The sequence below is a fragment of the Exophiala aquamarina genome (genome assembly GCF_000709125.1).
Source record: "Exophiala aquamarina CBS 119918 chromosome Unknown aczIA-supercont1.4, whole genome shotgun sequence".
NCBI lineage: Eukaryota > Fungi > Ascomycota > Eurotiomycetes > Chaetothyriales > Herpotrichiellaceae > Exophiala > Exophiala aquamarina.
This window is the reverse complement of record NW_013550584.1, coordinates 2,914,251-2,941,098: the sequence shown is the minus strand read 5'-3', so window position 1 is coordinate 2,941,098 and position 26,848 is coordinate 2,914,251. Positions and strand designations below refer to the sequence as shown.

Here is a 26,848-nt window from a genome sequence, read left to right as displayed (position 1 = left end):
CCCGGGAGTGGATAGGGGGTTGAAGGAGCAGTGGGATCGATTTAATGAGAGAGAGTTGGTGAGGTTGGAGTTCAACAAGGATGGGAATGTCCCTGAAGGGGAATCTTTCCTCATGGGACGCAGGGTGACGTTTAAGCGGACCAGGGGTATGTGTGTGGACGTCCTATTGTCCATTTCAGCTACCGGTACATGTCTAAAGAACAAATTAGGATTAGATTTTTGCGGGAGTCGCCGTCCGTGGGGTGCGATAAAGACATGTAGGCCATAAGCTCATTTGGAAAAATGACTCTGGTCAAATGGCGGAATACTCAGGTCTGGAAACGGAAAGGGACTTTGGAGACGTCAAGATTCGCTGCTAAGTATAATGGTATTTTAATAGTGCACGTTTTGCATTTGAACCAGGCATCGCGTGCTGCTGGAGCATTGGTCGTGTTCTCCGCCTCCGCAGTGAAGGCACTCCTGCCACACAGAATGCTGAAAGCAGTCCCACTACCGACTGATTCAGGGAGCGATCGACCTATCGGATGCTCGCCTCACTGTCGGCTAGGACTGATGTGCAGGGTAGTGAAAAAGGTCGCCTTGTCTCTCAAGCTAGGGAGCCCAAGTGCACGTGCTTCGACGGACTGGCTTGGCCGACCTCCCAGCTCGACGCTCTCAAATGGCGTTCGACTTGCGTTCGGGGGTGATGGTGCGCTTGAACACCACCTAACTACGGTGGGGAAGCCCAGTCGAAACCGCCTGCGGTGCCAGATAATGATATGAGCATGATGATTTTGGCAAGCCTGGACATATGTAATTACCTAGGTCTATCTCGTTTCCAGATAGTGGAACTGCGAATCATTCCAGATCCAGTGCGGGCGAGACTACCGTCGGTCGATCCACTCTCCACCCTTCTTGATAGTGTCCCAGAAGCCTTGAGCGCTGACTTCCTTGTCCATGTTACAAATGAGGGTCATAATTCTCAGTTCATCATCTATTAATTTATCTATATTCTAACTAGCTGTAAACCGGTCGAAATGTCGCCATACTTCGCATGCAAGATATCCTTCAACCAGAGTCTCCTAGGCAACCAGGGACCCCGATCGCCACCTTTCGGTAGGACATTCGCCTCCTTTGCGGCCTTGGCATAGGAGCTTGACAGTAGATCCATGATGAATTTCTCACGAACGCCATCCTTTGCATCCACGCGGGGGATCGCGCTGTTCATGCCTCTACTGTGAGCTCTTTTCAACAGACGTACCCAAAGCTGAGCAGCGGCATCAGCACCAAGGGTCCAGGACTGATTAGTATAGCCAAAGACAAAGGCAAGGTTAGGAACGTCTTGTAACATGATACCTCGCCATATAAATTTGTCGGGTACGTTCACCGGGGTTCCATCCACAGAGAGCTTAATGGCACCTCCAAACTGCACCTTTAGCCCAGTTGCGGTGACGATAATGTCAGCATCGAGCTCTGCTCCGGAGTCGAGTTTGATGCCGGATTCTGTCACCGTGTTGATAGTATCGGTGACCACATGGGCCTTACCACTTCGCAGGCAGTCAAAAAAGTCTCCTCCTGCGGAACAGTCAGTGAAAAGGGTTCGCTTCAGCACAGTATCCTCAACTAACCGGGGCAAATACACATTCGTTGCTCCCAAGGGTTGTACTTGGGTTTGAAGTGAGGGTCATAAGGGAGATGCTCAGGGAGCTGCCGTTCAGTGTTCTTGCGAAGGAAGTTGATCATCCGCTCAGGAAACATTCGGCAGAAGTTGTAGAATATGATGGCCCTCGTAAAGTACATCATCCGGATCATCGGATTTGCCCATTTGAGCGGGAGCCATCGCTTGATGAGAGTGACGAGTGGGTCGACAATGGGGATGCGGACAAAGTACCCAGGTGATCTCTGCAGCATGGTGATTGATTTGACCTTGTCGGCCATACTGGGAAGAAGTGTCACAGCGGTGGCGCCGCTGCCGATGACGACGACCCTCTTGTCAACATAGTTAAGGTCCTCTGGCCAAAACTGGGGATGCACGACAGTACCCTGGAATTTCTCGATTCCTTCAATCGCAGTGTTCAGCCCACGCTTGTAGTCGTAATAGCCCGTACCCAGTAGAACATGGCGTGCGTGAAGATATCTCCGTTCTCCGCCGACAGTAACTTCCAGCTTCCAAAGTTGATTTGATGACGACCAATCCATCGAAAGCACCATGTGTCCGAATTTGAAATGCATGTCAATCTCGTATTTGGTAGCGGCGCATTCAAGATAGCTGAGAATATCCTTGCCTTCTGCAATGGCACGATCATGCTGCCACGGCTCCCAAGGCAGCCCAAAGGTGAAAAGGTCCGAATCCGACCTGATTCCAGGATATTTGAACTGGTCCCATGTCCCCCCCAACCGACTCTTCCCGTCCAGGATGGCATATGAGTAGTCTGGGAGGGTTTGTTGCAGGCGATAGGCAGCATTGATACCGCTGATCCCGGCTCCGACGATAATGACATCGAATGTATTTTTTTCCATGACCAAGATGTTTGAGAGATCGGATCGAGAAAATGCTGGGTGTAGTGAGAGTTTCCCACCACGAAAACCGTGACCTAGATGTAATACTGGAGCCTTGCGAGTTGAGGATTTTCCATGTACAGAAGCTTGCGATGGTGGAATTGCGTATTCGCAGTGAATAGCGAAATCGCTCCGAGATGCAAGCCGACGGGGCTAGGATGCAGCACTTTGCACACAAGGAAGCGAGATCTAGAACAGTGCGGTACCTATCACAAGACATGGGTCAAGCACTCGCAGACTTCAGCCGCGATTTCGATCGCCACCAGGGTGAAAACGAGGACAGGAGATTCGCGAGACCATTGTTGAGAGATGGAGGGCAGGAGCTCGTAAGAGATTTGGTGACTGACGAGTGATCGCACAACAACTTGATTCAGAATTAAAGACTGCCAGTACATCGGTCATTCACCGGAATAGAAGTGCATCCACTCCGAAGAAAGACATACAATTGGCAAATCAAATCAGTTTGGTTACTAGGTCTATTCGATCCAACACTAAAGGTGTTGGAATGCCATCCATTTGAAACCGATCACAAAGGCTTGATCCAGCGGTTCTTGTTACCTTCATCTTCCCACCTCAGGAGTTCCCAGCCTTCCAATTTAGGCAGAATTTCCGCCATCCTCTTGAACTTGCCAGGATAACAAGCCATGCCGAGGGTCTCGACGCCCAGTTCGCGCGCATGCTTCTCGGACTCGACCATGAGTGTGCGAAACACGCCCTTCCCTCTTTCAATTTCAGCAATGACCACGACCCAGTGTTGAAGGGTTGGGGAGTCGTAAAAAGGTTGCTGTCTCATAAAGGAGAAGATGAAGCCTATGGGTTCAGTCGAGTTAGGTTTTGTCGCGTAGAGAATGAAAGATTTGGGCACGTTCAGATGATTCATCCAAGTCTCGATTGTGGAATGATGGTCTCGCTTCCTTCCCATGGCATCAAAGACGTTCATGGCAAGGTCGAGGATCTGTTGGACAGTTTCGGGGCTGGCATAAGGGTCGATCCTGTGGATGGTGATGTCTGGATTTGATGCCATGTTTACAATATGTGTGATGGTGTGAGAATTGTGGGAGTGAACAAATCAATGCACACATATAATCCTTACCTTGAGTAGCTTATTGGGAATACCTCCTTATATCACTCCCCTGGATGAAACCTTTTTGGGTCGAGAGAAGCTGCCCTCTCCAGACTTCTCCAGAGACCACACGTCGAGCATTTGGAACCTGCAACTTGCAAAGTTGATTCCAAGCATTCAACCCCATCTCCGACTTAGCTCCAATGTGCGAGAAGATATTCTGGGTCAGAGGGACCTCCTGCCTGTAGGGCGGATCCACCTCCGCATCTGCAGAAAAACAACCCTCAGATGCGGAGCCAGCCTCTTAGTCAGTCCGTTTGACCAGTAGTACGTGGCACAGGCGTGTAATGAATGGATCGACCACACCATTATGGTGTCGACTAAATAATTGGCCGAGTTGCGGGGAGGGGTTGGGAAATGGTGCGTGAAGGATGCTTCACACACGCACGATCTCACGTGGACAGCATCGACTTGTCCATGATTAAGAGTATTAAGTGTGACTCGACAGGCTCAATCGGCCATTGCCCACGCCTTGTCAAGGTTGCCCTCTCAACTTTACGACAGTAACTTCCTGCCAACTACTTCTTTGAAACGGCTTTGCTGCTCCAGCTGCCACGTTTTAGTCTTCCAGAAAAGATGACAAAGGTCCACGAAACAGATTTCAAAGAGACAGCCGTGGACAGCTCTGCAATCATGGACGGCGACTGCGAGAGCAAGGTGAACGTCTTTCATGCCGAGGACCTTGGCCTCAGCGATGAGGAGAAAAGGCAGAACCTAGTGCAAGCTCTGAGAAGATGGCCGAAGATGTCGGCTTATTGCCTTGCTCTGACCTCTGCAATCCTACTCTGGGGATACGATATGGCCATGTCTGGAAGTCTAGCTGGATTGGACCAATTCAAGTATGCGTCTCATGCAGCTCAAATCCCGAATCTGATAGCTGACAGTGACACTCAACAGGGAAGCGTTTGGAGTATACTACCAAGGCGAATGGATCATTGCCTCTCACTGGATAAGTCTATGGGATGCCGCCGGCCCCATTGGAATGCTTATCGGATCCCTCTTCGGTGGCTGGTTCCAAGACAAAGTTGGCCGAAAAATATCTCTCGGCACCGGGAGTCTCAGTTCCTGCGTGGGCATCCTCATTGTCTGGTGCGCTCAATACCCAACTATCGGGAACACTCGCAACGGTATCTTCATGTTTGGCAAGATCTTCCAGGGTGTCACCTGCGGTATCATTGTGACCACATGCCAGACATACATGTCTGAAGTCTTACCATCGGTTCTCCGAGGACCAATCCTGGCATTCTTCCCAGTGTTTTTCATGCTCGGCCAGCTCGTCAGTGCTGTCGTCGTCTTTGGTGTGGAACCGATCCCAGGGATGAGGTCCTACCAACTGGCGGTCATCTCTCAGTGGCCGTTCTCGGCTCTTCCCATCATTCTATCATTTATCATTCCAGAAAGCCCGGTGTATTATATCCGGAAAGGGAAGCTCGACCTCGTCAGAAAATCACTGCAGCGCTTGAGCACATCACACGACAGTGTCGATGAACAGATCGTGCAACTCCAAAAGGTTATCCGGCATGAAACAGAGCAAGCAGCCGCAAATGCTCGTACCTCATACCTGGATTGCTTCCGAAGCACCGATCTGCGCCGTACACTGCTTGCCATGTTCGGCGCTTGCCTGCCCCAGCTGTTTGGCCTCAGCCTCGTGGGACAAGGCTCATATTTCCTCCAAATTGGTGGCATGGACTCCCGACCTAGTATGATTTTCCTCATGACAGGCATAACCGCAGGCATCGTAGGGATGATTATCAGCATATATAGTTCCACTCGGTTCGGACGACGGAAACTAATTATCTCCTCATTAATCCCAATTGCTGTCCTGTGGGTCGTTGTTGGTGTGTGTGGAACCGTGGAGAACAGCGCTTCTGTTTGGTGAGTCCCACTGCCTTCTATCACCATCATCCTCGCTCACAAAACTACCAGGGTCTTGGGTGTCTGTTTGAACCTGATCCCCCTCATCGCTGGGTTGGGTGTATGGCCAGCATCCTACAGTGTCACGGCCGAAGTGTCTGCTCTGCGGCTCCGTGCAAGGACTCAAGGTCTAGCTTGGGCGGTGGGTGGAGCGGTCAACTTTGTGATCAGCTTCGTCATTCCATTCATATTCAATCCCGACCAGGGAGATCTTCGAGCACAGACAGGCTACATATGGGTCGTCATCACCTTCCTCACCGCAGCTGGTGCATTCTTCTTCGTTCCCGAGACTTTCAGACGCACTCCGCTCCAAGTCGATCTCATGTTCGAGCAAAAGCTTCCCGCAAGAGGATTTAAATCCTGGGAAGGGCCTCGAAACTTCTGACCTTGAGAAATATATCGGCAAGGGAGTCAAAGTTGCTGAAGGAGGAAGGAATGAAACCAAATTGGTCGAATGAAGGGTGGTGGAGATATCCATGGCTCCGAGGAAATGTGTAAATATGCTTCGGCTACCCTGGTTTTACCTTGAAAGCGGCACAGATAGTTCAATCTCTGGTAGATTTGGAGCCACTTTACTACTTTTATCTCTCCCGAAGCTGTCTTGAATGTGAACCCGAAGCCGTATCGTACCCTGAGCTCTGAAGATATTATCACACATTCAAGAAAACAAGAGATGGTGATTAAGTCCTGCGTAGTCTTTCAGACACGAGACTGACGTGCAATTTCCTCATCCATGAGCTGATATCGAGAATGGTTGCACAACCTATCAACTCTGTGTCACCGTACGGCGAACGACATGAAATGGATGAATCCTTTGAAGGACGTGTTAGGTTATTTTGATAGTAGACCCGTTGTCCTGTCCAACTCACATCTGTGATCCTAACCATTCCAAGGTCTTTCGATGGCCTGAGATACGCTTCTGTCACACGACAATTGCAAGAGCAATATGGGAGTGTACTTCTCACAGCCAGGGGCACCAGGCTCAGCAAATGCTCCTGGCACGGCTAGTCTAGCAACGGTGCTCTCGTAACTCAAAACCGGGCTCCAGAAGGGAGAGAGACCACAAGATCTTTGCCGTAACACAAGCACAGCTCCGCGAAACCATTCTCCATGCCCTGGATTTTTTCAATCACGACCGAAAAGACGCCAAAAGAGTATTCTCCTTCCTCTTTTGGAGACCTTTCGCTCCGGTCAGCGAAATCGGCTTTGTGACTGGAATTTAGGGGAGGGAAGGGACTGGGGGGGCGGGGTGAGGGAAATCCAAAAAGCGGAAGGGGTAGTCTGCTCGCTCGGCTTCAAGATTACCCACCAGTGGCAACACGACAACAGTTAATCGCATCTAAGAAGATCGAGTGACAGTGACTCATCCCTCCAGCATTTAGTAGAGGGGCCGTAGTATATACTCATGTGCAAAACAATAAATGCGGGCCAACAGAACTCAACTGTCAGTTGTCAGAAAAGTCTACTTGATATTTGCTGCACTTCAAGAAGGAAATCTCAGGATCCAATATGGCGATATCCATGACCAATACATCTCTCGCACCGCGTGACTTGGATACCGACGCTCAGCGCCTGTGTCAAATCATTACCCCCGTGGGAAACCTAGGCTATGGCTTCATCGACAAGCAGGTCGAGGCCGAGCTAGAGCGCACCAGTAAGCTATCTTCACCAACAGCAATCATCTTGGACGCGGGGTCGACGGATTCGGGTCCTCAGAGACTGGCACTGGGCCAGACGGCGGCTCCCAGATCTGCCTACACGCGGGATCTGGCTAAATTGATCAAGTATGTAGTCAAGTACAAGGTTCCTTTGATCTCATCGTCAAATGGCGGCGATGGCAGTGATGAACACGTCGACTTGATGCTTGAAATCATCAGGGAACTGGCAGAGCTCCCAGAGTATAGGTGAGAATCTCAAGCTCTGATAATACGCCCGAGAATGATGTTAATTTAAGGGATAAAGAGAATGGAACCTCAAAGTGCTGGCGATATACTCCAGCGTCTCACATGAGCGAGTGACGAAGAGGTTCAACGCCGGCGGCATTGTCGGCTGTGGACCAGCCGTGCCTGATCTGACACAGAGCGACATCGATGGAGCCACTCGAATTCTGGCCCAGATCGGCCCGGAGCCTTTCCTTGAGGCCATGAATGCAAATCCAGATTTCGACATCATTATTGGTGGCCGAGCCTACGACCCCGCTCCATACATGGCATACTGTGCATTCAACGCTCTGAAGGGGAAATCTGACGATCTACATTCTCTCTCAAAGGAAGTCCTGGGATCATTTGGCCATATGGGAAAGATCATGGAGTGTGGAGGACAGTGTGCCACGCCAAAGAGTATCGGAGCGGTCGCTGATATTTACCAAGATACCACGTTCACCGTCACTCCATTGGACCCCATCGCCAAATGCCTTCCTCTAAGCGTTGCGGCACATTGTCTCTATGAGAAAACACGGCCGGATATCCTCCATGGCCCGGGCGGGTTTTGGAATTTCACCAAGGCAGTCTACAAGCAACTTCATGATGGGAGATCAGTACGGGTTGGGGGAGCGGTCTTTGAGTCGTATCGAAACCACGGCGAGAAATACCATATCAAACTGGAAGGCGCCAAAATCTCAGGATACCGCGCCATCTTCATCGGCTCGTGGATTGACCCAATCCTTGTCAGTCAAGCAAAGGAAACGTGCGCGTTGATCAAGGAATATGTGGCCTATCAACATAGCCATATCGACGAATACTGGGATCTTGGTTTCCACGTCTATGGCGCCGATGATGACTGGGACCCATCACAAGGGGGTCGTCCATATAAAGGCAAGAAAGGTGTCTTTATAGTGGGAGAAGCCATCGCGGCGAACCAGGAGCTTGCCACGAGTATTGCCTCGGTTGCGAAGCTAGGAGCTACCCATGGGCCTTACAAAGGCCAAAAGGCAACATCTGGCAATCTGGGCTTCGGGATTGGAGGCAAGATCGAGATGGAGACCGAAGAGTGTGTCGAATTTTGCGTCTATCACTTGATGCCGCTGGAGGAGGGAGAGCAAGGCGGCTTCCCTGCCTCCTCCCATGAAGCTGGTGTCGCCAACACTGAAGATGGGAAACCGCTCTTCCACTGGACAGAAGCTACAATCGGCAAAGGTGAGTCGCCCTTGGAAGTTCAAGCCACCAACGGAGCCACGGGAGCGGTATCAAAGCTGTTGAAGAAGAGCAACTATAAACTTCCTGCATACGAAGCCCCTCAAATTCAGAACAACCCGCGCTTCCTGGGCGACATTGCTCCCGTCGTCCGATCCAAGAATGCGGGTCCATATGAGATTACAATTGACATTCTCTTTCCAACCAAGGCCGTCTTCGACATCGTTGCCAATTCTGGACTCCTCACTCCAGAAATCTTTGGCAAGATCTACGACCTGAAGATGGAAGAGGTGATATATTGCTCGTTTTTCGAGCAGGCGTTGGCTTTCAAAGCTACCTTCCCAAGAAGGCGCAATGGGAAGCTCACTCCCTCAGGTGGTTTCTTGGAAACCGATATGCATGGTTCGCAACAGTACATCGACCTTTTGGAGCTACCACTCCACAACGATCTGATCGAGAAGATTGACAGTCTTCCCAGGGAGGAAAAGATCCAAGGTGGTGCCAATGCTACAAAGTAACCTTATGGCTACAATATGCTAACATTAGGAGGATGGTGGGCCGAACAGCCAAACAGCCACGTGCAGCCCAAAGGGAGCCTTGGGAAGGAAAGACTGAGGTCTTATGACAGCTCTGTTGATCTAGTGCTCTGCTTAATCTGGACAGTGCAATAGAGGACATAGATCAACAGTCGGAGACGACTTTTCATTGCCTACATGGGCACACACTTTCTTAATTAGGACTCCGTAGTCAACTTCATTCATATTGCAAGTTCCGATCGTGACAGGAAAAGGAATTTCTGAAGTCAAGAGCCGGTCCGTTTCCTCAACCCTCACGACGTACTTGACAGCACTCGCCTTCCCTTTCATCAACTTCCCCTGTGCCGCCTTGATGCCTTTCAAGCCTCCCGGGACCACCTCGTGTGGATGCGGCTTCAGCCTCCATTCCTTCAATAACAGTCCGAAGTACTGCGAAAAGACAAAATCAAAGTCATTCGCATTGCCGTGCGGATATTGATGCGATTTGAAGATACTATGGGCCAACGTCACTGTCACCCGGACACCATCTTTGTACCTAAAGTTCGGTGTGCAAGTGAATCTCTCTGGCGCGTTCTTGACGCCAAGGTTCCTGTAGCCGTCGGCTTGTTGGACATGGGCGGCAACGCCAGCATTTGAGATGATCTGACCGAATGACTTCGTGGCTTCCATTCTCGCTGATCGCGTTGAAGACTTAGTCGACCGTAGGTGGATATCCAGCGGCGGCCAAGGCTTTTTGGATGTCCAATTCCAAAGCCTAGTCTCATCCGTAATAGTTCACCACAGCGTCGCCTTTGGCTTTGTCAATCATAGTGTTGACAAATTTGTCGCCCCGGACTGGGGTATAACCGTAGATATCCCTCACATAAGGCATCGTGAAGGCTACCAGTTTAGGTCATAGACGCGTCTCCGAGCTACGACACAAAAGGTTTGTGATATAGCGTGGATTAGAGACCAAGGACCTTATGACAGAGGATCCCACGGCTCTTCAGGTCACTCAAAATATTAGTAAAGAAGGTATATTTAGGAAATAGGTCATCTCAATGGCGAAATGATGTCAAAGACTGCCAGAGTAGGTACAGTACCAAGTTGAACCCAGCAAACCTAAAACCATCCATCGCCGTGAGTTATTTTGACCTCACATCATGGGCTGTAATCATGAATCAACCATGAAAATACATTTTGTTCACTTCTAAGAGTAGTTCCATTTGCCAAAGTGTAAAAGTATTTCGTCCAAGAGACGTCCGTGGGCAGAATCGACCTTTCAGACTTATAACCCATGATCGATAAGGGGTTCTCCACCCCTACCAGGATGACTAGAGATGGTTCCACTGTTGTACTTGCATGCTCATGTCGCAAGCCCATGATATGTCCCAGCTCATGCTGGAAAGAATTCCTCATTCTGGCCAAACCAATTGGCGTGAAAGTCTTCTCATATACCAGCACTTTTCTGGGTCGCTGTTGGTTGGGGAAAAATGCTTCTGCCACGGCTGTATCATGCGGCCCGCCATATACTTCCTCGAAAGCTGCTTCTGCAGGGTTCACTGTCCATTGTAATGATATTCCGAGGTCCTTTGAATTCCAGTCGGTTGCCGCGGCCCACATGATATCGCTGACAAGCTGTCATTGGCCTCCAGGCCACCCTGAAAAGTACGATATGTATTTGAGGACGCTTCCAGGTTTGAAACGCGGGACTTGACCTTGAGTGCCAACCATGATTTCAAGGCCGCCGTCTTGCTGTGTCTCGCATCCGTACTTCGTGGAGCTTTCATTGGTGGGATTTACTGCTACCAACGTCGTCTCATGGCCTCCAGTGGTCAGGCACTCAGCTGTATCAGCCTCTCCAGTTGCATCGTGACTTGCAGACTCCGGCAGACTAGCTCCTGGTGTGGCAGCAGCACCGAAGAATGGCTTGTCGTATTCATTGTCGGAATATGAAGACGAGATCACAACAGACGAGATCGTTCTTTAATATGTATTGATGTCCAGGGAGATGGGTTTAAAAGTAAGACAATCGTCAGGTGTGGTGATATGAACGCAAACTAACTGAACCAAACGGGAACGAACAAGCAGGGGTAAGTCTTCTGAATATATTGTAGATCACAAAGAAATCGGTTGGCATGAAAAATAAAATCCTCCGTCCAGCTGATGTTTTAACCTCTGCTCGTTTCTGAGAAGAGACATGTTCAGCTCAACATAAGCCACATCATTAAAGGTCACCCGACCATCGCTGATCAGCCATAAATGACCTGCAGCCGGTGAATCCAAGTATCAAAAACGGCCCATCACCTTCTTTGTCAACCTCTCACATGCAACACATAAAGATCTCTTTCTTTTGTACACAGTGCAAGAGCTAAGCTCGACCTCGATAGTTGGTCTCGTATCCAAGTATGCAAAGTTCCGGTAGCTCTTCTTCATGTCAGGTTTGAGATCACGCTCCGTTGGATCATAATTAAAACAATAAGGTCCAGCCTATCCTGTTTCGGCTATGAAAGGACATTGCCTTGATGTTTACGTCAGAAAAATTGGATTGGGCTCGCAAAATTCTGCCCTGTTGCTGGCAAGGGAGTGAGGACATGCTCGTGTACGCCCATGAACAGTTACTGTTGTTTTCTCCTTAGCCTAATATGTTTAACTCATCCTTAGAACAGAATATCACTGAGGTCTATCGTGTTTTCTATAATGAATCTGGTCAAGGCTTACCGAAAGTAGATCGTCAAGTACGAATTACACTGACAAGCTGTGCTTGTCTCCGAAGCTCGAGGCAGCTGCTTGCTAACGTTCATCTATGTTTTTGAGTGCCCAAAGGCCGGCAGCCTCCTTTTCGTATCCCAAGCTAGATGCCGCAAGCAGGGGGTCCGCTGCTGTACAGAACAGGAAAGCCGAAATTTGTGGCGCACACATTGCTGTTCCCCGGTGCTGCTAGTCGAAGACATTCTGGTCAGTCGTAAACAGTTTTAACGAAGCTAATTTGTAGCATTAGTACAGCGGTTGAAGATATTCTAGTTGAATTGTTGAAAAGAACTTTCGTCAGGCTTCTCGCAATGACTGGGGCCTAAGGCTGATAGGGTTGACAACTACACGATCCTGCCAAATTTTCAGCTTCTGGACCTTTTCAATTATGTCACAATTACATACGCAGTGACATGAGATGTTAGAACCCAATCATCTTTCAAGAGGTAGGGCTGAATGGTGACAGGTGAAGCGGGCGTTCTGTGGAGGTTGCGCCAAGATGTGAACCTGAGTCTTGGCAGAGGGGACAACTTTTCGCTCCGCTCCAAACTCTCTCATTGCTAGCAATGCTTCTTTTTGCCGTGCTTCCACTCTTCCTTCTCGATTAATCAATACTGCTACCATGCTGTAGAGATTCAAACAGTACGGTTTCTTGGACTAAATAGGCCGAACTGAGTGGAACAACAAATCTTACGATCGCAGCCAGCTGATGATTGCTCCGTCGATGATCGGATCACAATATGGTCATGTCCGATATACACGAACTCCTTGGCTATGGAGCATTGAGCTATGGATCGTACAATATGTCGTAGCCAAAAGGCCGACGGAGAAATTCGTATACGCTCTGATCCAGACACGGACTTGCCTACCATATCAAGACGTCTTTGCGTGCACTGGGCCGAAGTGGAAACTATCCCCATGCAGCACTGCTGAGAAGTAAAGTGCCTGCTGATATCAAGTGAGAGAACACACGGTGAGGAAATTGGAGTCATATAAGATCCACATTTAACTCACTAAATCCAACTTTCACATCGCCTTGGTCTCCAAAAGAAATATTCATTCAAATTTACTTACCACCAATATGAGCGAGGTGCAGCATCCTATCTGCGGCTTCGTGCCTCCACATGTTCTCGAGGCTATAGCCGGCTCTACTTCCGTCCCGGAAGAGTGTCGTATTGCATGCCACTATACACTCAAGCATGCAGGATCCTATAAAGATCAACACCATCAGCTGGGTTGGAAAGCTCATGTTCGTAGCCCGTCCACCAAATCCAAGGAGGATCGTACTACGGCACTGCAACCGGTGCAGCAACCTCTGACCGCAGCAGGTGCCGAGCTTGCAGTGCCTGTGCAAAGAAAGATCTACGATTGCAAGGAGACCCAGGCTCGCCCAGGAACCCTTGTCAGATCAGAGGGACAGGAGCGGATCAAAGACCGCCAAGGCAACAACTGCTACGATGGATTCAAAATCACGCACGACTTCTACTCCAAGATCTTTGGACGCAACTCCATCGATGACAGGGGGCTCGCGCTTGTTGGCAGTATTCATTACAAGCTCAATAGCGCACCAGCCGGGTACAATAATGCCTTCTGGGACGGCAACAAGAACCAAATGGTTTTCGGCGACGGCGACCACATCGCCTTTGACTATCTCACCGACTCGCCGGATGTGATCGCTCACGAATTGTCCCACGGGTTTGTGCAATTCACCTCACCACTGGAATACTACTGGCAAGCCGGAGCATTGAATGAATCTTGTGCCGACGTCTTCGGCTGTATGATTGAGCAATGGCATATGCGGCAGAGTGTGGACGACGGGGACTGGAATGTCGGCCAAACGGTCTTCCCGGTCTCGTTCAGGGGCACCGCCCTCAGGACATTGAAGGCTGGGAAGGCACTATTCCGAAGACCCTGTCCTTGGAACCGACCCACAGCCCAAGCACATGCAAGATCTCTACACCGGCGGAGCAGACAACAGAGGGGTCCATATCAACTCGGGAATCCCGAATCATGCATTCTATCTGGCTGCGAAATCTCTACGGGGATACTCATGGGAAAAGGCCGGCAAAGTGTGGTACAAAACCATGACCTCAGGTAAGATCCCGTCTAATTGCGACTTTGCGACTTTCGCGGCGGTCACGGTCGACGTCGCTGGGAAAGAGTTCATTGACGCGTCGGTGGAGAACGCGATTCGTGATGCGTGGGTCAAGGTTGGCGTCCTTGCTCCAAATGTGTCTTTGAAGGCGTTGCTCTGATGCAAACGCCCCAATGTATTTCCCGCCTGGATTTTGTAGTGTAAACAATGCCTTGACTCATCCGGCGACTTCCAAGTCGTAATACACTTAAACGGGAATGATCTCTCTGAAAGCACTAGTAAAATTGTTCCATCAGTCAAGGCATCTCAAAATGAATAGCTGAATCTCGAGTATCGAATGGCTACCATGGCAATGTGACTGCTCTCTGAGGCGGGCAAAAAATGCATATTCATCGGGTGTACGAATTGGCTTGGGGTCACTTCCATCACTCAAAGAACATGTGGCTTGATCTGTTGATGGTAGAACTTGTACTATGTTACTTTTCCACATCTGCCTCAGTTTTAAACGGAGATATGTCCCTCCACTATTTCAACAGAACGAACTTCGTGCAGACAATCAACCACACTGGATTCCTGGAATGACGTCAAGGGCTTGGCGAACTTTTGAGGAGGCAGGACTAAACTTGTTTAGCATTAGCCGCCCACTGTTTTTGCTAGCTAGTTATAGGGATATCCAAGTTGACGCTTACTTAAAATGGGCAATTTCAGCTTTATCTTTACCAGACTCTCCTCGCATGAAATACAAGCAAGGGGCTTTCTCGCAGCGCCTCCTTCGCCAAAATGGTAACAGCGATTCGGCTAGCTCGTAATTCTCAGTCAACTGACGTTACTTACAATGTTCCGCCGGACCAAAGCAGGTAGTGTAAAGGTAGCACGAGGTAGGCTTGGTCTTAGCACCACAGTGAGAAAAGGTAGCTCTAGGCGGGGCAACAACATCATTCTCGTGCACGAGCAGCTGGATGTCCTAACGTTGACCTAACTCTTGTTGAATCCGTGCTCTATAAACTGTCTTCATGGAAATCAATACTTGTAATATCATCACCATTTAGGTGGATTGAATTATTCCGCCAACTGCACGCTCGCAAATACTTGGCTCGGCTCGGTGTAATTATTGATGCCAAGCGATTGTAAAGACCGTGGTCTACAATATCGCTTCGACGCATCCGAACTAGATCCGAGAGATGTTCGAACGCTATCCGAAGCGAACCCGGAGCGCCCAGGCGCTAGTCTAGTACGTACTTAGGATACTATATAGTCTGACGAGTCCCTCGTACCGTCTTAGGCATAACCATGTCCCCTTCCCATCACATCGGCCCCAACGCGTCCGAACGACACTCTGAACACCTCTTTTCTCCTATCTACTCTCCCATCAAAGTACTCGTGGATTGACGACACCGATATCATTTATCTCTATGATTGCCTATTACTCGCCCCTCCCAGTGTTTGGCACGATGCCGCTGTTGGCCACATCATCCGCACTTGCCGTGCGCCTAACCTAGCGAGATCGCTAAAACCAGAGGTCCTTGACCTGGCTCGCAACTGCAACACAACTGTGAAATACTATACTAATTCTATCTGTGCAATTAATACATCTGACCGAGATTCGGTTCACAACTCTACCAATGGGACGTACACCTGGATTACTGGACTCCCCCCTTCTCAGTGGCTTGACTCTTCAGATGGTCTCGCCATGCTGCACAATGCTCTTCCCGCGCTACATGCAGGTATTATTAACTTGGAACTCGAGGCTGGGCCAATATCGGTTTACCTGACAAATTCTTCGGCAGTCCCTATGAGTCAGTCGTCGCGAGGGCACGCTACCTTTGGATGTCTGAGTTTTGTCGGAAACTACACAGCAAGTATGGCGTAAATTTATGGAGCTCCACGATTGAGATGTTCTCCCCTATACATGTCCGTGTGCCCGCGCCAAAATGTATCAGACGCGTATCCATGTTTATTGCATCGGCTTGCAACCAACGATCGGGTCGAAACTGATCCGCGTCTGGTCCGAAGACGTCTTTGTCGAAATGAACGACCGGTGGGTTGATCCCGACGCGATACCCATGAGGAATGTAAGTTCCATTAAGCTGCACACCACCTTCAGGAACTACTCGGGCCAAATTTAATTGAACGCTTGGGAAAATTCGGAAAGCTTCCTTGATACAGGCGCAAAGATATGGGAGCTGAGTTGCTTCTGAATGCTTGGCCGGGAAGGTCAGCTTTCCGCTTTCCACGGTCTCATCGATCTCGTTTAGCAGCCTCTGGTAGATTTGTGGGTTCTTCATAACATTATAAAAGGTTGTACGAAAGGCAATTGCCGTTGTGTCAAAGCCGGCCGACCTAGACTTTAATTAGAACGTTAGACATTATTTGACCTGCGTTGAGACGAACAGTGCCACATAAGCTTCCTGCTCAATATCGCTGAATGAGAAGTCGAGTTTGTCGCCGCTTTCGAAATCTTCAGGTTGCTGCAGAATATCCGTACGGGTCTCTCCTTGCCCAAGACGAGTTGCCACCGTCTCGCGAGACGCATTGATGATGGTCTTGATAGCTCCGAGAGCACTTCGTGAGCCAGGTATGAGCAGAGAGGATGTTAGTATCAAGGGTCGACAAGATATGGGTGAGACTACTGTTAGAGCTAGCCACGGCAAATAGCGATCTAGTGACTGAATCCCATCCTTGTAATCTGAACTAGTCTCGAGACATCCAAAGGCCTTGCCGAACATAAGTTCGCCAATCACATCGAATGCATACCTAAGACTGGGTTCGTTATTGTCTTTGAGATCATGAGCGTGAAGTGCCTTACATCTGGAGCCAGCGGACTAGATCAAAGGCTTCTGCCCTTTCCGAAAATCCTCGCAATTTCTCGATAAACTTTTTGGAACATTGGTCGATATAGGACTCGGACTTTGGAACATTGAAGAGAGCATAGACGTGATTGATGTTGCGTCTTCGTTCAGCGTGGGTCTTGTCGTTGGGAATGGAAAAGAGCCCTGTGTGTCTGCCAAAGCCACCGCTGTTCCATACGGTGTAGAAATCAATCTAGTCGAAAGCTCTCTGGACGCGATAGGTGCTTTTAATGGCTTCCAGTGAGGCACACGCAATCTCGTCAGGCGCTATCCTGATCAACACACCAGTTTTGCGTGCAGACGCCTTTGTGTCTTTCGGTGTCACTCCGCGCAACAGAAAATCATATACCAAAGCCGACTAACTGAGGCCAGCCATGGTCCTGGGATGTGCCTCAGACGATGCAAAGCTCTGCAATAGACGATTCTGATTCATCCCGCATAATAGATCACCAGAATCAGAAACAAGTACCTAAATAAGGAGATACTGAGGTGGTCAGCCCACCATAGACACGATCTTCACTATGCCGAGTAGTTGCTCGCAAGCTTGAGCACAGCTGTTGTAACGGATGGGCTAAAAGTCCAGATTTTGGTCTGGCGTCGTTCGGGGACTAATCCGCTTACCCTGGACTGCCAAATGTAGGTTGTATGATGGACGCCAGCAACTGGAATCGCCACAGTACCGATTCGATCCCGCGCTGGGTCGTCTCAGGACGACAGTCACTACACCAAAGAACCCTAGATTGCGGAAGATTTGAATTTGGCGCCGCACCTTTCTATTCGGGACAGGTTGCCCTCCCTCATTTGCGCATGGCACTGCGTCGAGTCCAACAGATTGGGAGGAAATTTGCAACATCACTCAGTAAAGTTATTACTACCGGGTTATGTATCCGCCTGCGGTTCAACTTCGGATTCACAAAGGACGGAGTATCCTAATCCACCATGCCCTCGAAACAATACACCACCTGCCACCCCTAAAAGTAGAGTCGGCTCAAAAAGTGGCTATCTAATAGAACGTAGAGTAAGCGGATTAACTCGATATGAATGAGGTTCGCTAACAGCCGACGAGACAACGGCAGCTGCAAAGTTCAGAAGCTATGCAAAACTGCAGGAATAGTCGCCCCGGAATGGCCCCTACACTGTCAATCAGGGTTGGCAATGCAATGGGGTTGAACAGTCAACAGCGCAACGCAGGTTCATTGCTACTTTGAACTTTACCATAAATATGGCAGAAGATACCATAAGAAACTGAGCCATCGAGAGTGCACAGTGATCGGTTTGGAGTTGGTGTCTTCAAAGGGTTTATAGACAAGATTGCAGCCAGCTGATGCTATGCTCCGACAGTTTCTTAGGATTCTGGGAGGATTAGCACAATGTCATGCAACAGTTGGTCATACGCGACTTGACTACAAAGATTTATTTTCTGGTGCATATCATTACTAAGTTGAACTCAGCGTCCCCTTGTTTCCATTACTATAGATATGATGCTCCTTGCTTAAGATCTACAGAGACAAACGCTATCTATGGAGCATGGAAGCAAGTCGAACCCTGAAAATATAGCCTTGTTTCGACAAGCCTTTCCAACCTGGCGGGCTCTGGTGGCGTTTTGCTTCCCTGAGTGCCCGAACCACTTAAGTACTGCAATGATGTATCGAGCAAAGTTGTGTCTTCATCCTGAGAAATCTTTGGCATGTCTCCTCCTATACCACCCGGCCTCTAAAGCCTGATCGATGGCATGTTGCCCATCAGCGAACAGCCTTTTTACATTTCTCCTTCCTTGTTCTCGCAGCCTCCGATCCCACTCATCGGGGGTATCTGTGATGACCCAGTTAAACCCTGTTTCTAGAATCCAGGCGAAATCGCTACGATAATCATGACCGTCGACAGATTTGTTCCCAACAATGCTGTCGAGGAGAGCGGGTGCTTTATTGTCCTGGAACACATAGACGGAATTCTTGACTCGAATATCTGCTGGAAGGCTATAGTTGGCCGTGTCGAAACTTGACGTGGTCAGATGATTGGCAATGAATTCATTCATAGAACAGGGCATACAAAGTTTTTCGTGAAGCAATCGGTTCAACAAAGTCACCCACAGCATAACTGCAGTCCAGAGGTTTCATCAGTATAGTAATCCTGAGGTAGTATTCCGAAGCAAAAGATGACTTGTGACTGCTCGCACTTACAATATTCCTGATGTTCGGAATGCCTCATTACTATAATCAAGCCCCTTGACATGATCAAGAAGTTGCTGTAGTGGACCATTTGGAGAGTACAGTTCTATCTCAGCGGAAATGGTGTAATTTGTCCTAAGAAATCCTTTGAGACCGTTCAAAGTGTCCCATGCTGCCTCGTCAATGGGATTGTAGACTGGGATATATGCGAGCTGAATGCCACTGCGAAAAGCATCCCGGACCCAAGGGAGAGCTTCGAATTCTTCAGGAGTGCGCCACCAAGTTGCTTGTAATTTATAGATACACCATTCATTGGCGGGAACACCGGCGGCGTTTTTCAACCCCTTGAGCTGCCAGTATGCTGGTTCAACAGCCTCCTTGTCCTTGAAATCTAGCTGCAAAACGAGATCGGTGCCAGCGTCGTGGATATTCTGTATCATCTCGGGCAAGGAAGGGACTGTCTCCTCCCTTACACGACCCGACTCATCGCGAAGGTGTAACTTTTCGATAAATCCTGTGAAGTTGCTATCCTTGACCTTTGGGTTATATCCTTTGCCGGTGAAAGGATTGTATGCCGCTTGGCCGGTCTGTTCGCCCACATCAGTCTCACGTCCAAGGCCATTGTCATGAATCATGGGGAGATAGCCATCGGCAGAAATATGTATATCAGTCTCGACACACTCGATTCCAGCTTCAGCTGCACGGAAGTATGCATCGCGTGAGTTCTCAGTCGTCCCGTTCCATCTGTTGAAACTTTGGATCAGAGACTCTTCTGAGTTGTTGGTGTTGATTGCATCAGGACCTTACCGAAGACCTCTGTGCGCACACAGTATTGTCAAATCGGGATGCGGCTGGCGAAAAGCATTGATAATCTTCCTCACATCATATGGCTGCCGTGCAGCTCCAACAGTGGCGGTTAATAGGCCAAACCCAAGTGCCAATGCAAGAATAGCGGAAGATCGGCTAATGGCGATCATCTTTAGTGTAACTGTTCAAGCTTTTGCCCGGGCTTTAACTGTGCGGGAGGACGACTTCTAGCCAACATTTATATAGACAGGCCCTCTACCTCTGGTGTCATGCGGCAGATATTCCGTCCAAGGCATGTGCATGAGATCTGCTCCAAAATGTATACATTCGGTGTCGTGTATATAAGCCGATCCCTGAGAAAGCCATCACGTGGCTGAAGGCTTGGATCCGATATGGCATCGGTATTAGCTTGCGGGTCCTTCAAGTCTCTCGAACAGTCTAGCGACGATTTAGAGCTGTCCACTAACTCTTGGTGTCCAAGGGTCTATGATGCTGCTAGGTATAATTGGATCATCAGCACTTACTCTGTGTAGTTCCTTCGCATTGTTGTAGCTCGGAGAGTGGTGAATAGACCCACCCACGTGCTCAGCCTGCGGCGATGACGAGAGTCTACCAGGACGGATAGTATATGAGGAATTCAATGTGGCATGATGGGGCTCAACAAGAAATTCTAGAAAGACAAGCTTTGGCCTGCACCTGTCCCTGTAGAGACGAGGAGCGAGAACTGTAGAGAAGAACTTCGTGTGAGAATCCAAGATACGGTGGAGCAATTTACCCTGGTTTGTCAGTGACGTCTGCTGAGTCCTGACTTTCCCTCCTGCCGAAAGTTTAAATGGCGAGAAACACATAATTCGACGCACATGAACTCTACCCAGCTTCACGGACCCAGGAGCCATAATAATGTGCCATTGCAGTCCTCTATCTTACAGTATGACACAAGGGTGCGCCTGTTAAAGTCATCCTCACACAATTCCCACCTCCTCCGGTAATGGCTAGGCGCTCTGCTCTTCTCCAAACATGTCCTCAACCCTGACCTTCACGCAAGGGCTGCTTCTGGGCCAGCTCTCAGTCGTCCTCTTGATCGGAGCCTTCATAAAGTTCTTCATCTTTGGCGAAGCTCCTCCTGTTCCCTCAAGGTCGTCGCCCTCAGGCCGCACTCCGAAGCACGTCCGCTCGCCCTCTCTTCACAGCCTAGCATCCTCGAAGAACGCTGCCCCGCAGTCTCTACGGAATAAAGCGAGTGCAAATGTGCTTAGGCCCGTTCCGACTACTGCCACCGACATAGCTTCTATACTTAGGAAGACATACTATCAAATTCCCGCCCACAGTCATGGGAAAAACAACCATTCCACTCATCAGCCTGAGAGCTTGGATTGGTTGAATGTTTTGATTGCGCAGACGATCGCCCAATACCGGCAGACTGCTTACAATCTCAGAGATGGCGCGTCTGGAGGGGTTTCTACAATTTTGACGAGTCTTGAAGCCGCAATCAACAATCCTGACAAGCGCCCGTCTTATATTGATAAGATCAAAATTACCGAGATATCTATGGGCGAGGAGTTTCCTATCTTCAGCAATGTACGTGTTATAGCTGTGGAGGATGATACTTCAAGCGCTACAGGTGGAAGACTACAGGCCTTGATGGATGTAGATCTGTCTGATGATAACCTCACCCTTGCCATCGAGACTGCTCTAATTCTCAATTATCCCAAGCCATTGTCTGCCGTGCTCCCAGTTGCGCTGGCTGTCTCGGTTGTCAGATTTTCTGCTACATTGTCAATCAGTTTCGTGCCTGCTACTCATCCGAAGATGACAGACAAGGACAAGCAAAGCTCTGCATCCGGAAATCCCAAGACAAATCTTGCCTTTTCCTTCCTTCCAGACTATCGTCTGGATTTATCTGTTCGAAGTTTGATCGGTTCTCGCACCCGGCTGCAAGATGTGCCCAAGATTGCACAACTTATTGAAGCCAGAGTACAAGCTTGGTTTGAGGAAAGGGTTGTGGAGCCTCGTGTTCAAGTGGTCCCTCTCCCAGGTCTATGGCCTCGTATGGGCAAGGTCAGAGTCAGAGAGGGGCAAGAAGACGATCGCCCATCGACTCAGGACGAGCATCGAACTACATCCTTCACTAGCCACCGAGATACCCGCACCGAGGATGATTTCCCCAGTCAAGAGGAGACCGAGAAGATCTTTGAGAATCTCAGGTTCCGCAGCGGTCGTGTTCGATCAGACAGTCAGGCCATAATGGGCGAGGAAGACGACCCGACTTCAAAGCCTGTGAGGACGATGCCCGGGGCCTTGCCCGCCTGAGATTCGGCAATGACTTTTGGAAAAAATTTATTTGATCCAAGTGCTGGAAAAGGTCGGAGAATGATAAATCAGCCTGAATCTGTGATGGATATACTGATCTCCCAATCATTAGGTTGGGATCTAGCTGTTGTCGTCAAATCGGGGGAACATCTCAGCCCACAGAGTTTCAGTAGGTTCCCCACAGACGGGTTTCCACCACAAAAACCTCGAGCAAATGGAATCGAGGGTCGAGCAGTGATCTATACCCAGGTTTTTGACGTGCTCGACCATTTGCCCAATATACCAGCTTCGATCATAGGTATATGATGCGGCAATAGCGCCTAGAGTGGTTGCCCATAGCAGCACATAAGCATGTAGGTCCCAGCTACGAGCGATGGAGCAGGCTTGCAGCGCATGGCGCAATAACGGTGCGAGGCGGTACTTGACCCCCTGTGTCGGTGGTAGCGGGAAAATCACCATATCGCTGAAGATCAAAGCTGCTAGACGACATGCCTGAAGCACGCTACTATCACCACCAAGAAAATTCGATTGGGGTGGTGGAAGCTGAGATAACAACCGGTGTTGTGCGGCGTGACGCGCTGTGACAAGATCAACCAGATCTGGAGCGGTGGGACCGCCTCTTGCATAATGATCTAGTGCTACAGTAACTTCGGAAAATGCTTCCAGAACGGCAAGTAGCTCGCGTCCGTCAGGGGTCAATTGGAAGTATTTGAAACCGCTACTTAGCTCCGAGTCGAGTTCGATGGCAACACCATCGAGGACATGTTTGCCAGTCAGGACCAGAGACTCTGGTTCTCTTCGTAGTGGGAAGGAGGGGGAGCAGACGTGCTTTGTTGAGAAGTAGACATCGCACCTAAATAGATTGCAGATCCGTTCAGTGGGTATGCACTCATACAACAGTGGTCATTTTAGGCAAAGCATGACTTCGTGCTATACGCATGCTAGTCACGAGGGAAACGGAAGCCACTTACAGAGCCATAGTATCAGCCAGTCCATACAGCTTGAGGCCATCAAGACCTCCTTTCTGCATAATCATATACACGATCCACCTGACATGGCTCTCATCATTGACCATGCTCCCATAGACGTGCATATTCTGGGCTTTGGCGAGGGGACTCTGGGGATGGATGTGAGGATGAACGACATTGTCTCTGGAGCCGTGTATGGCGAGGATAGCGATCGCCATGATGAGAGCGTCGCTGGGTGGGGTGTGAGGGTCGTACTGAAGACTCAATGCGTCCTTGATCAGGGCTATGGTCTGCGTTTTGTGCACCAGGCGCAGCGTGGGCGCGTTCGCCATGATCTCCTGTCCTTGGTGCGCGCATAGCATGTGCAGCGTTGTTGCGTAGATTAAACTGTGGAATGCCACTGGGTGATCCATCGCTAATTGGAACCATGCTCCTTGTACTGGGTTCATCATTGCTCGTGACCGTGCTGGTACTGTGTTCGGCCATGAGTGCACTAGAGCTGTGGTTAGGGAAACAGATACTTAGTTAGCTAGTCTTCCTTTGTTTCGATATCTTCGTCTGCGGATAGGTGTTTGTGCGCTGTCGGTGAACGGACCATCATCCTTTTTACAAGGGGGTTTGAAAGAGAGGAAGAGGGACACAGTAGGATCATGTGCATGAAGGAGGGCTAAGGCAACCTACCATGATCTAGGACTCGATGGATAAAAGCCGGCATGCCCTGTGATGGCAAGGCATCAAATGGATCAAGCCGACCTTCACCCAACAAGTTTCGTAGCTGAGGTGAGCTGCTCGTGCTCGCCACGACCTCACCTCGCGGAGACAGCGGCGCCACAACAGCAGAAGCCGCACTCCATGGTGACGACGATGACGATGCGCTCCTCGGTCTGGACTCTTTGCGCGAGTACCTCTTCTGATCCTGCTCGTCACCCGCTGCAATGAGCGAGGCTGTCGTTTCAAATTCGCCAGCCTTTGTGCGGTCCGGTAAGGCAACGCGCCCTTCCAAATCCTTTTCATCCAGTATCGATTCAACATCCTCGATAGTCTTCGGCGCGCCTAAGCGCTTCACTCGCAATTTGCGATGATACTCCTTGGTGATGTGGGCGCGCACTTCACTTGGTCCACCGCGTCGCTTCTTCGTGCCTTTCGGAACGGGTGCTGCAGGCGCTGAAAATTCAACGAACATGAACCGAGAACTATCACTTTTGCTCTGTCCTCCTTCCTTGGCGCTTGCGCCTCCCTGCGGATTCGTGGTGGCCGTGGCCATGTCGTTCTGATGTTCTGGACATTAAATACAGACTTCTCCACGTCTCGCTCCTGGATAGAAAATTGTTGTGCGTTTCTCCCTCAAAACTGGAAATTTGTCGAGGGAAATATGAGCCACAACACGGAGGCAGCTGGCGCTCAATACCGAATAGAGCCAATTGGAACCAGAGATCAAGATAAGTGTTGCATGATCCGACGATTTGGTGTTTTTGGGGTTAATAGTGACATCGTTAGAACAGGAACCATGTGTCAGCACTGACAAGCGAGGGGAATCACCTGGGATGCTAAGAATATGGATACCTAGGGAGTTCTACTAAGTAACAACTTCCCAACGAGGTGACTCGCTTGAGCTGTTCGCCCGAGCGACCTGGTGGTCTCAGGGCTGCAACGGATGGACCCCGCGTTCAGGGGCCAGTCAGCCGAGTCCTTGGGCGCGGGCGGCAGTTTGGCGAGCCTCCACGGCGAAGAGGCCGAGGTTCTTCCCTAACGAGGAATTGGTTGTCAATATTGGGATACAAAGATACAAACGCGGACGCCAGGAATATGCAAGGCCTTCGATGAGACAAATCAGTGATCAAGGGACCCCAGTAACAACTATCAGGCAGGCATGCCACACCCACTGGATTATGAGAAGGTACGAGTACACTCATGGTCCCTGTGTCGCAACTTCCCAAGTTTGCCAGTTGATGGAACCAATGAGTCGGCGATTCGGGCTAAAGGTGATCCGGATGCTCGTGCTCTCCTCCGCATAAAACACCGGCATGATATAGATTTTGTGAAGGAGTCCAACTTTCTAGTCAGAGCGTTACACACCTCGTATTTAGGCATCGGACTTTATATATTGTGTCACTCCAGCTTTGGAGCAGAAGAGTGCTGCGAGAGCCCGCTTCCTCCTAGGGCGAGTGGCCGATTGGGCACCCCCGTGGGCTTCCCCATTTGATACGTTTACTGATGATGGTGATATGTATGTGAAGATTGGCTTTTCCAAACAGACTGCATCTGGAACAAAGTATTTGACAAGCTGATCTTGAGCTGAAGGAAATTCTTGTTCAATTTGATGATTGTTTCCATCTAGGTCAATCCTCCCACAAGGCTATGTACAAATGGAAATGGGCGTTAAATGCTGTACTTGTGGGACTCGTCTATTCTAGCGAAATACAAGCGTCCTGTAGTCGCAGATACTCTGCTCGGTGGGCGTTGACATCTGTGTCGGGGCCACGGTTCAACGGAGTCCACTTAGGCTCATCTTTAAACAATCGCATGGCTTTGATATACTGAAATAGCGGTTTTGTTAGAGCACCTCATCCCTGACCATGTTGTCCGTAGCATACTTACATTGTTCTCATCGGTTGTAAATCGATGATAGATGCCGGCAGGGAGGATGATCAGATCGTCCTTCTCCAACCGAATCCTCACCCACTCGTCACCTTCGCTCCGTACGTCAAAATAACCTGCGCCGTCTCGAATGTATCTGATCTCCTCATCCTCGTGCAGATGCTCGTTGAAGAACATCTTGACTTTGTCCTCGTACACAGCTCCCATGGCCGAAGGGCTCACGGTAATCTCATCGCGGTTCCTGTAACTGCGGTCTTTCGCGATGGCGTCGACCGTGGAGAGCTCGGGTGCATGGTGATAGAGAACCCCTAATTTGGCCAGGTATGAGGGTTCAACTTCGCGGCCAGAGTCATGGGTGAGACGCTGGTCTCCTTCTTGGTTATCGAACCAGTATGCCTTCATTGTGCCTGTGAAATCGGAGCTGGGATGGGTTTTCAGTGTTGGTGGCTGTAGGTGAGGGACAAGTTGTTTGTCGGGGGGCTTCGATCGCGAGAAGGGTGTATGACAGGTTTAAGGAGTGTTTGGGCTGACGAGGTTGCACGTTGGGAGACAATGTTTTACGAATGGTCAGATCCAAATCATGACCAGTCCACGAACCTCTTGCGCATAATTTTGATTGCTCCCACTTTTCCCTCAGGGAACGAGCGCCACCGGCCATTCACTCGGTGCGGGGAGAGATGCCGCCGCAGTGCCGCTAGTTGGTTAAGTCATCCGCTAAGTGGATATTAACTGCCTCACTTCCCTTGTTCAAGACTAGCTAGTCGGCACTAAATCCTGCTTAGTAATTTAACGCATGCGTCACTTTAACTCAACACCGCCAAAGAAAACAAATCACGTTGCCCGCTATTGTCATACTTATCCAGATCTCCCACCATAAGCAAATTGCATCGCTATTTTATGCTCTTGATCCTGCATCGCTTCGGACAATAATTAGCCGATGACTAGGCTCTACACAGAGGAAACATTTCCAAGATTCTTGCGGATATTGCCATTCGAACGAACCTCGGCACCTGGGCAGCAATTCCTCTCCACCCGAGTTCCCGTCCACCAAATGGATTGGATAGCTCGTCAGAAGAGGTAG

The 26,848-nt window shown here is 49.7% G+C and overlaps 12 protein-coding genes across 12 annotated transcripts; 4 read left to right on the top strand and 8 right to left on the bottom strand.

Moving 5' to 3' along the window:
- Positions 1 to 985: 985 nt before the first annotated feature.
- On the bottom strand, positions 986 to 2,499 carry A1O9_06163 (uncharacterized protein; the record flags this gene model as incomplete). The annotated part of the gene is made up of 2 exons (XM_013405373.1): positions 986 to 1,554; positions 1,608 to 2,499. The coding sequence occupies 2 exons, from the start codon at positions 2,497 to 2,499 to the stop codon at positions 986 to 988; spliced, it is 1,461 nt and encodes a 486-aa protein (XP_013260827.1).
- A 565-nt stretch (positions 2,500 to 3,064) lies between these two features.
- On the bottom strand, positions 3,065 to 3,565 carry A1O9_06162 (uncharacterized protein; the record flags this gene model as incomplete). The annotated part of the gene is made up of 1 exon (XM_013405372.1): positions 3,065 to 3,565. The coding sequence occupies exon 1, from the start codon at positions 3,560 to 3,562 to the stop codon at positions 3,065 to 3,067; it is 498 nt and encodes a 165-aa protein (XP_013260826.1). The 5' UTR covers positions 3,563 to 3,565.
- Positions 3,566 to 4,237: 672 nt separating this feature from the next.
- On the top strand, positions 4,238 to 5,960 carry A1O9_06161 (uncharacterized protein; the record flags this gene model as incomplete). Its single annotated transcript, XM_013405371.1, has 3 exons — positions 4,238 to 4,500; positions 4,559 to 5,536; positions 5,588 to 5,960. The coding sequence occupies 3 exons, from the start codon at positions 4,238 to 4,240 to the stop codon at positions 5,958 to 5,960; spliced, it is 1,614 nt and encodes a 537-aa protein (XP_013260825.1).
- A 1,124-nt stretch (positions 5,961 to 7,084) lies between these two features.
- On the top strand, positions 7,085 to 9,224 carry A1O9_06160 (uncharacterized protein; the record flags this gene model as incomplete). The annotated part of the gene is made up of 2 exons (XM_013405370.1): positions 7,085 to 7,479; positions 7,538 to 9,224. The coding sequence occupies 2 exons, from the start codon at positions 7,085 to 7,087 to the stop codon at positions 9,222 to 9,224; spliced, it is 2,082 nt and encodes a 693-aa protein (XP_013260824.1).
- Positions 9,225 to 9,356: 132 nt separating this feature from the next.
- Positions 9,357 to 9,911, bottom strand: A1O9_06159 (uncharacterized protein; the record flags this gene model as incomplete). The annotated part of the gene is made up of 1 exon (XM_013405369.1): positions 9,357 to 9,911. One exon carries the CDS (start codon positions 9,909 to 9,911, stop codon positions 9,357 to 9,359), a length of 555 nt encoding a protein of 184 aa, XP_013260823.1.
- A 471-nt stretch (positions 9,912 to 10,382) lies between these two features.
- Positions 10,383 to 10,844, bottom strand: A1O9_06158 (uncharacterized protein; the record flags this gene model as incomplete). The annotated part of the gene is made up of 1 exon (XM_013405368.1): positions 10,383 to 10,844. One exon carries the CDS (start codon positions 10,842 to 10,844, stop codon positions 10,383 to 10,385), a length of 462 nt encoding a protein of 153 aa, XP_013260822.1.
- A 2,209-nt stretch (positions 10,845 to 13,053) lies between these two features.
- On the top strand, positions 13,054 to 14,227 carry A1O9_06157 (uncharacterized protein; the record flags this gene model as incomplete). Its single annotated transcript, XM_013405367.1, has 2 exons — positions 13,054 to 13,885; positions 13,923 to 14,227. 2 exons carry the CDS (start codon positions 13,054 to 13,056, stop codon positions 14,225 to 14,227), a joined length of 1,137 nt encoding a protein of 378 aa, XP_013260821.1.
- A 1,657-nt stretch (positions 14,228 to 15,884) lies between these two features.
- On the bottom strand, positions 15,885 to 16,793 carry A1O9_06156 (uncharacterized protein; the record flags this gene model as incomplete). The annotated part of the gene is made up of 2 exons (XM_013405366.1): positions 15,885 to 16,407; positions 16,459 to 16,793. 2 exons carry the CDS (start codon positions 16,791 to 16,793, stop codon positions 15,885 to 15,887), a joined length of 858 nt encoding a protein of 285 aa, XP_013260820.1.
- A 1,789-nt stretch (positions 16,794 to 18,582) lies between these two features.
- On the bottom strand, positions 18,583 to 19,719 carry A1O9_06155 (uncharacterized protein; the record flags this gene model as incomplete). Its single annotated transcript, XM_013405365.1, has 2 exons — positions 18,583 to 18,913; positions 19,097 to 19,719. The coding sequence occupies 2 exons, from the start codon at positions 19,717 to 19,719 to the stop codon at positions 18,583 to 18,585; spliced, it is 954 nt and encodes a 317-aa protein (XP_013260819.1).
- A 1,189-nt stretch (positions 19,720 to 20,908) lies between these two features.
- On the top strand, positions 20,909 to 22,201 carry A1O9_06154 (uncharacterized protein; the record flags this gene model as incomplete). The annotated part of the gene is made up of 1 exon (XM_013405364.1): positions 20,909 to 22,201. One exon carries the CDS (start codon positions 20,909 to 20,911, stop codon positions 22,199 to 22,201), a length of 1,293 nt encoding a protein of 430 aa, XP_013260818.1.
- Positions 22,202 to 22,321: 120 nt separating this feature from the next.
- On the bottom strand, positions 22,322 to 24,433 carry A1O9_06153 (uncharacterized protein; the record flags this gene model as incomplete). The annotated part of the gene is made up of 3 exons (XM_013405363.1): positions 22,322 to 23,054; positions 23,173 to 23,662; positions 23,851 to 24,433. 3 exons carry the CDS (start codon positions 24,431 to 24,433, stop codon positions 22,322 to 22,324), a joined length of 1,806 nt encoding a protein of 601 aa, XP_013260817.1.
- A 1,141-nt stretch (positions 24,434 to 25,574) lies between these two features.
- Positions 25,575 to 26,169, bottom strand: A1O9_06152 (uncharacterized protein; the record flags this gene model as incomplete). The annotated part of the gene is made up of 2 exons (XM_013405362.1): positions 25,575 to 25,706; positions 25,768 to 26,169. The coding sequence occupies 2 exons, from the start codon at positions 26,167 to 26,169 to the stop codon at positions 25,575 to 25,577; spliced, it is 534 nt and encodes a 177-aa protein (XP_013260816.1).
- Between the last annotated feature and the right edge of the window lie 679 nt (positions 26,170 to 26,848).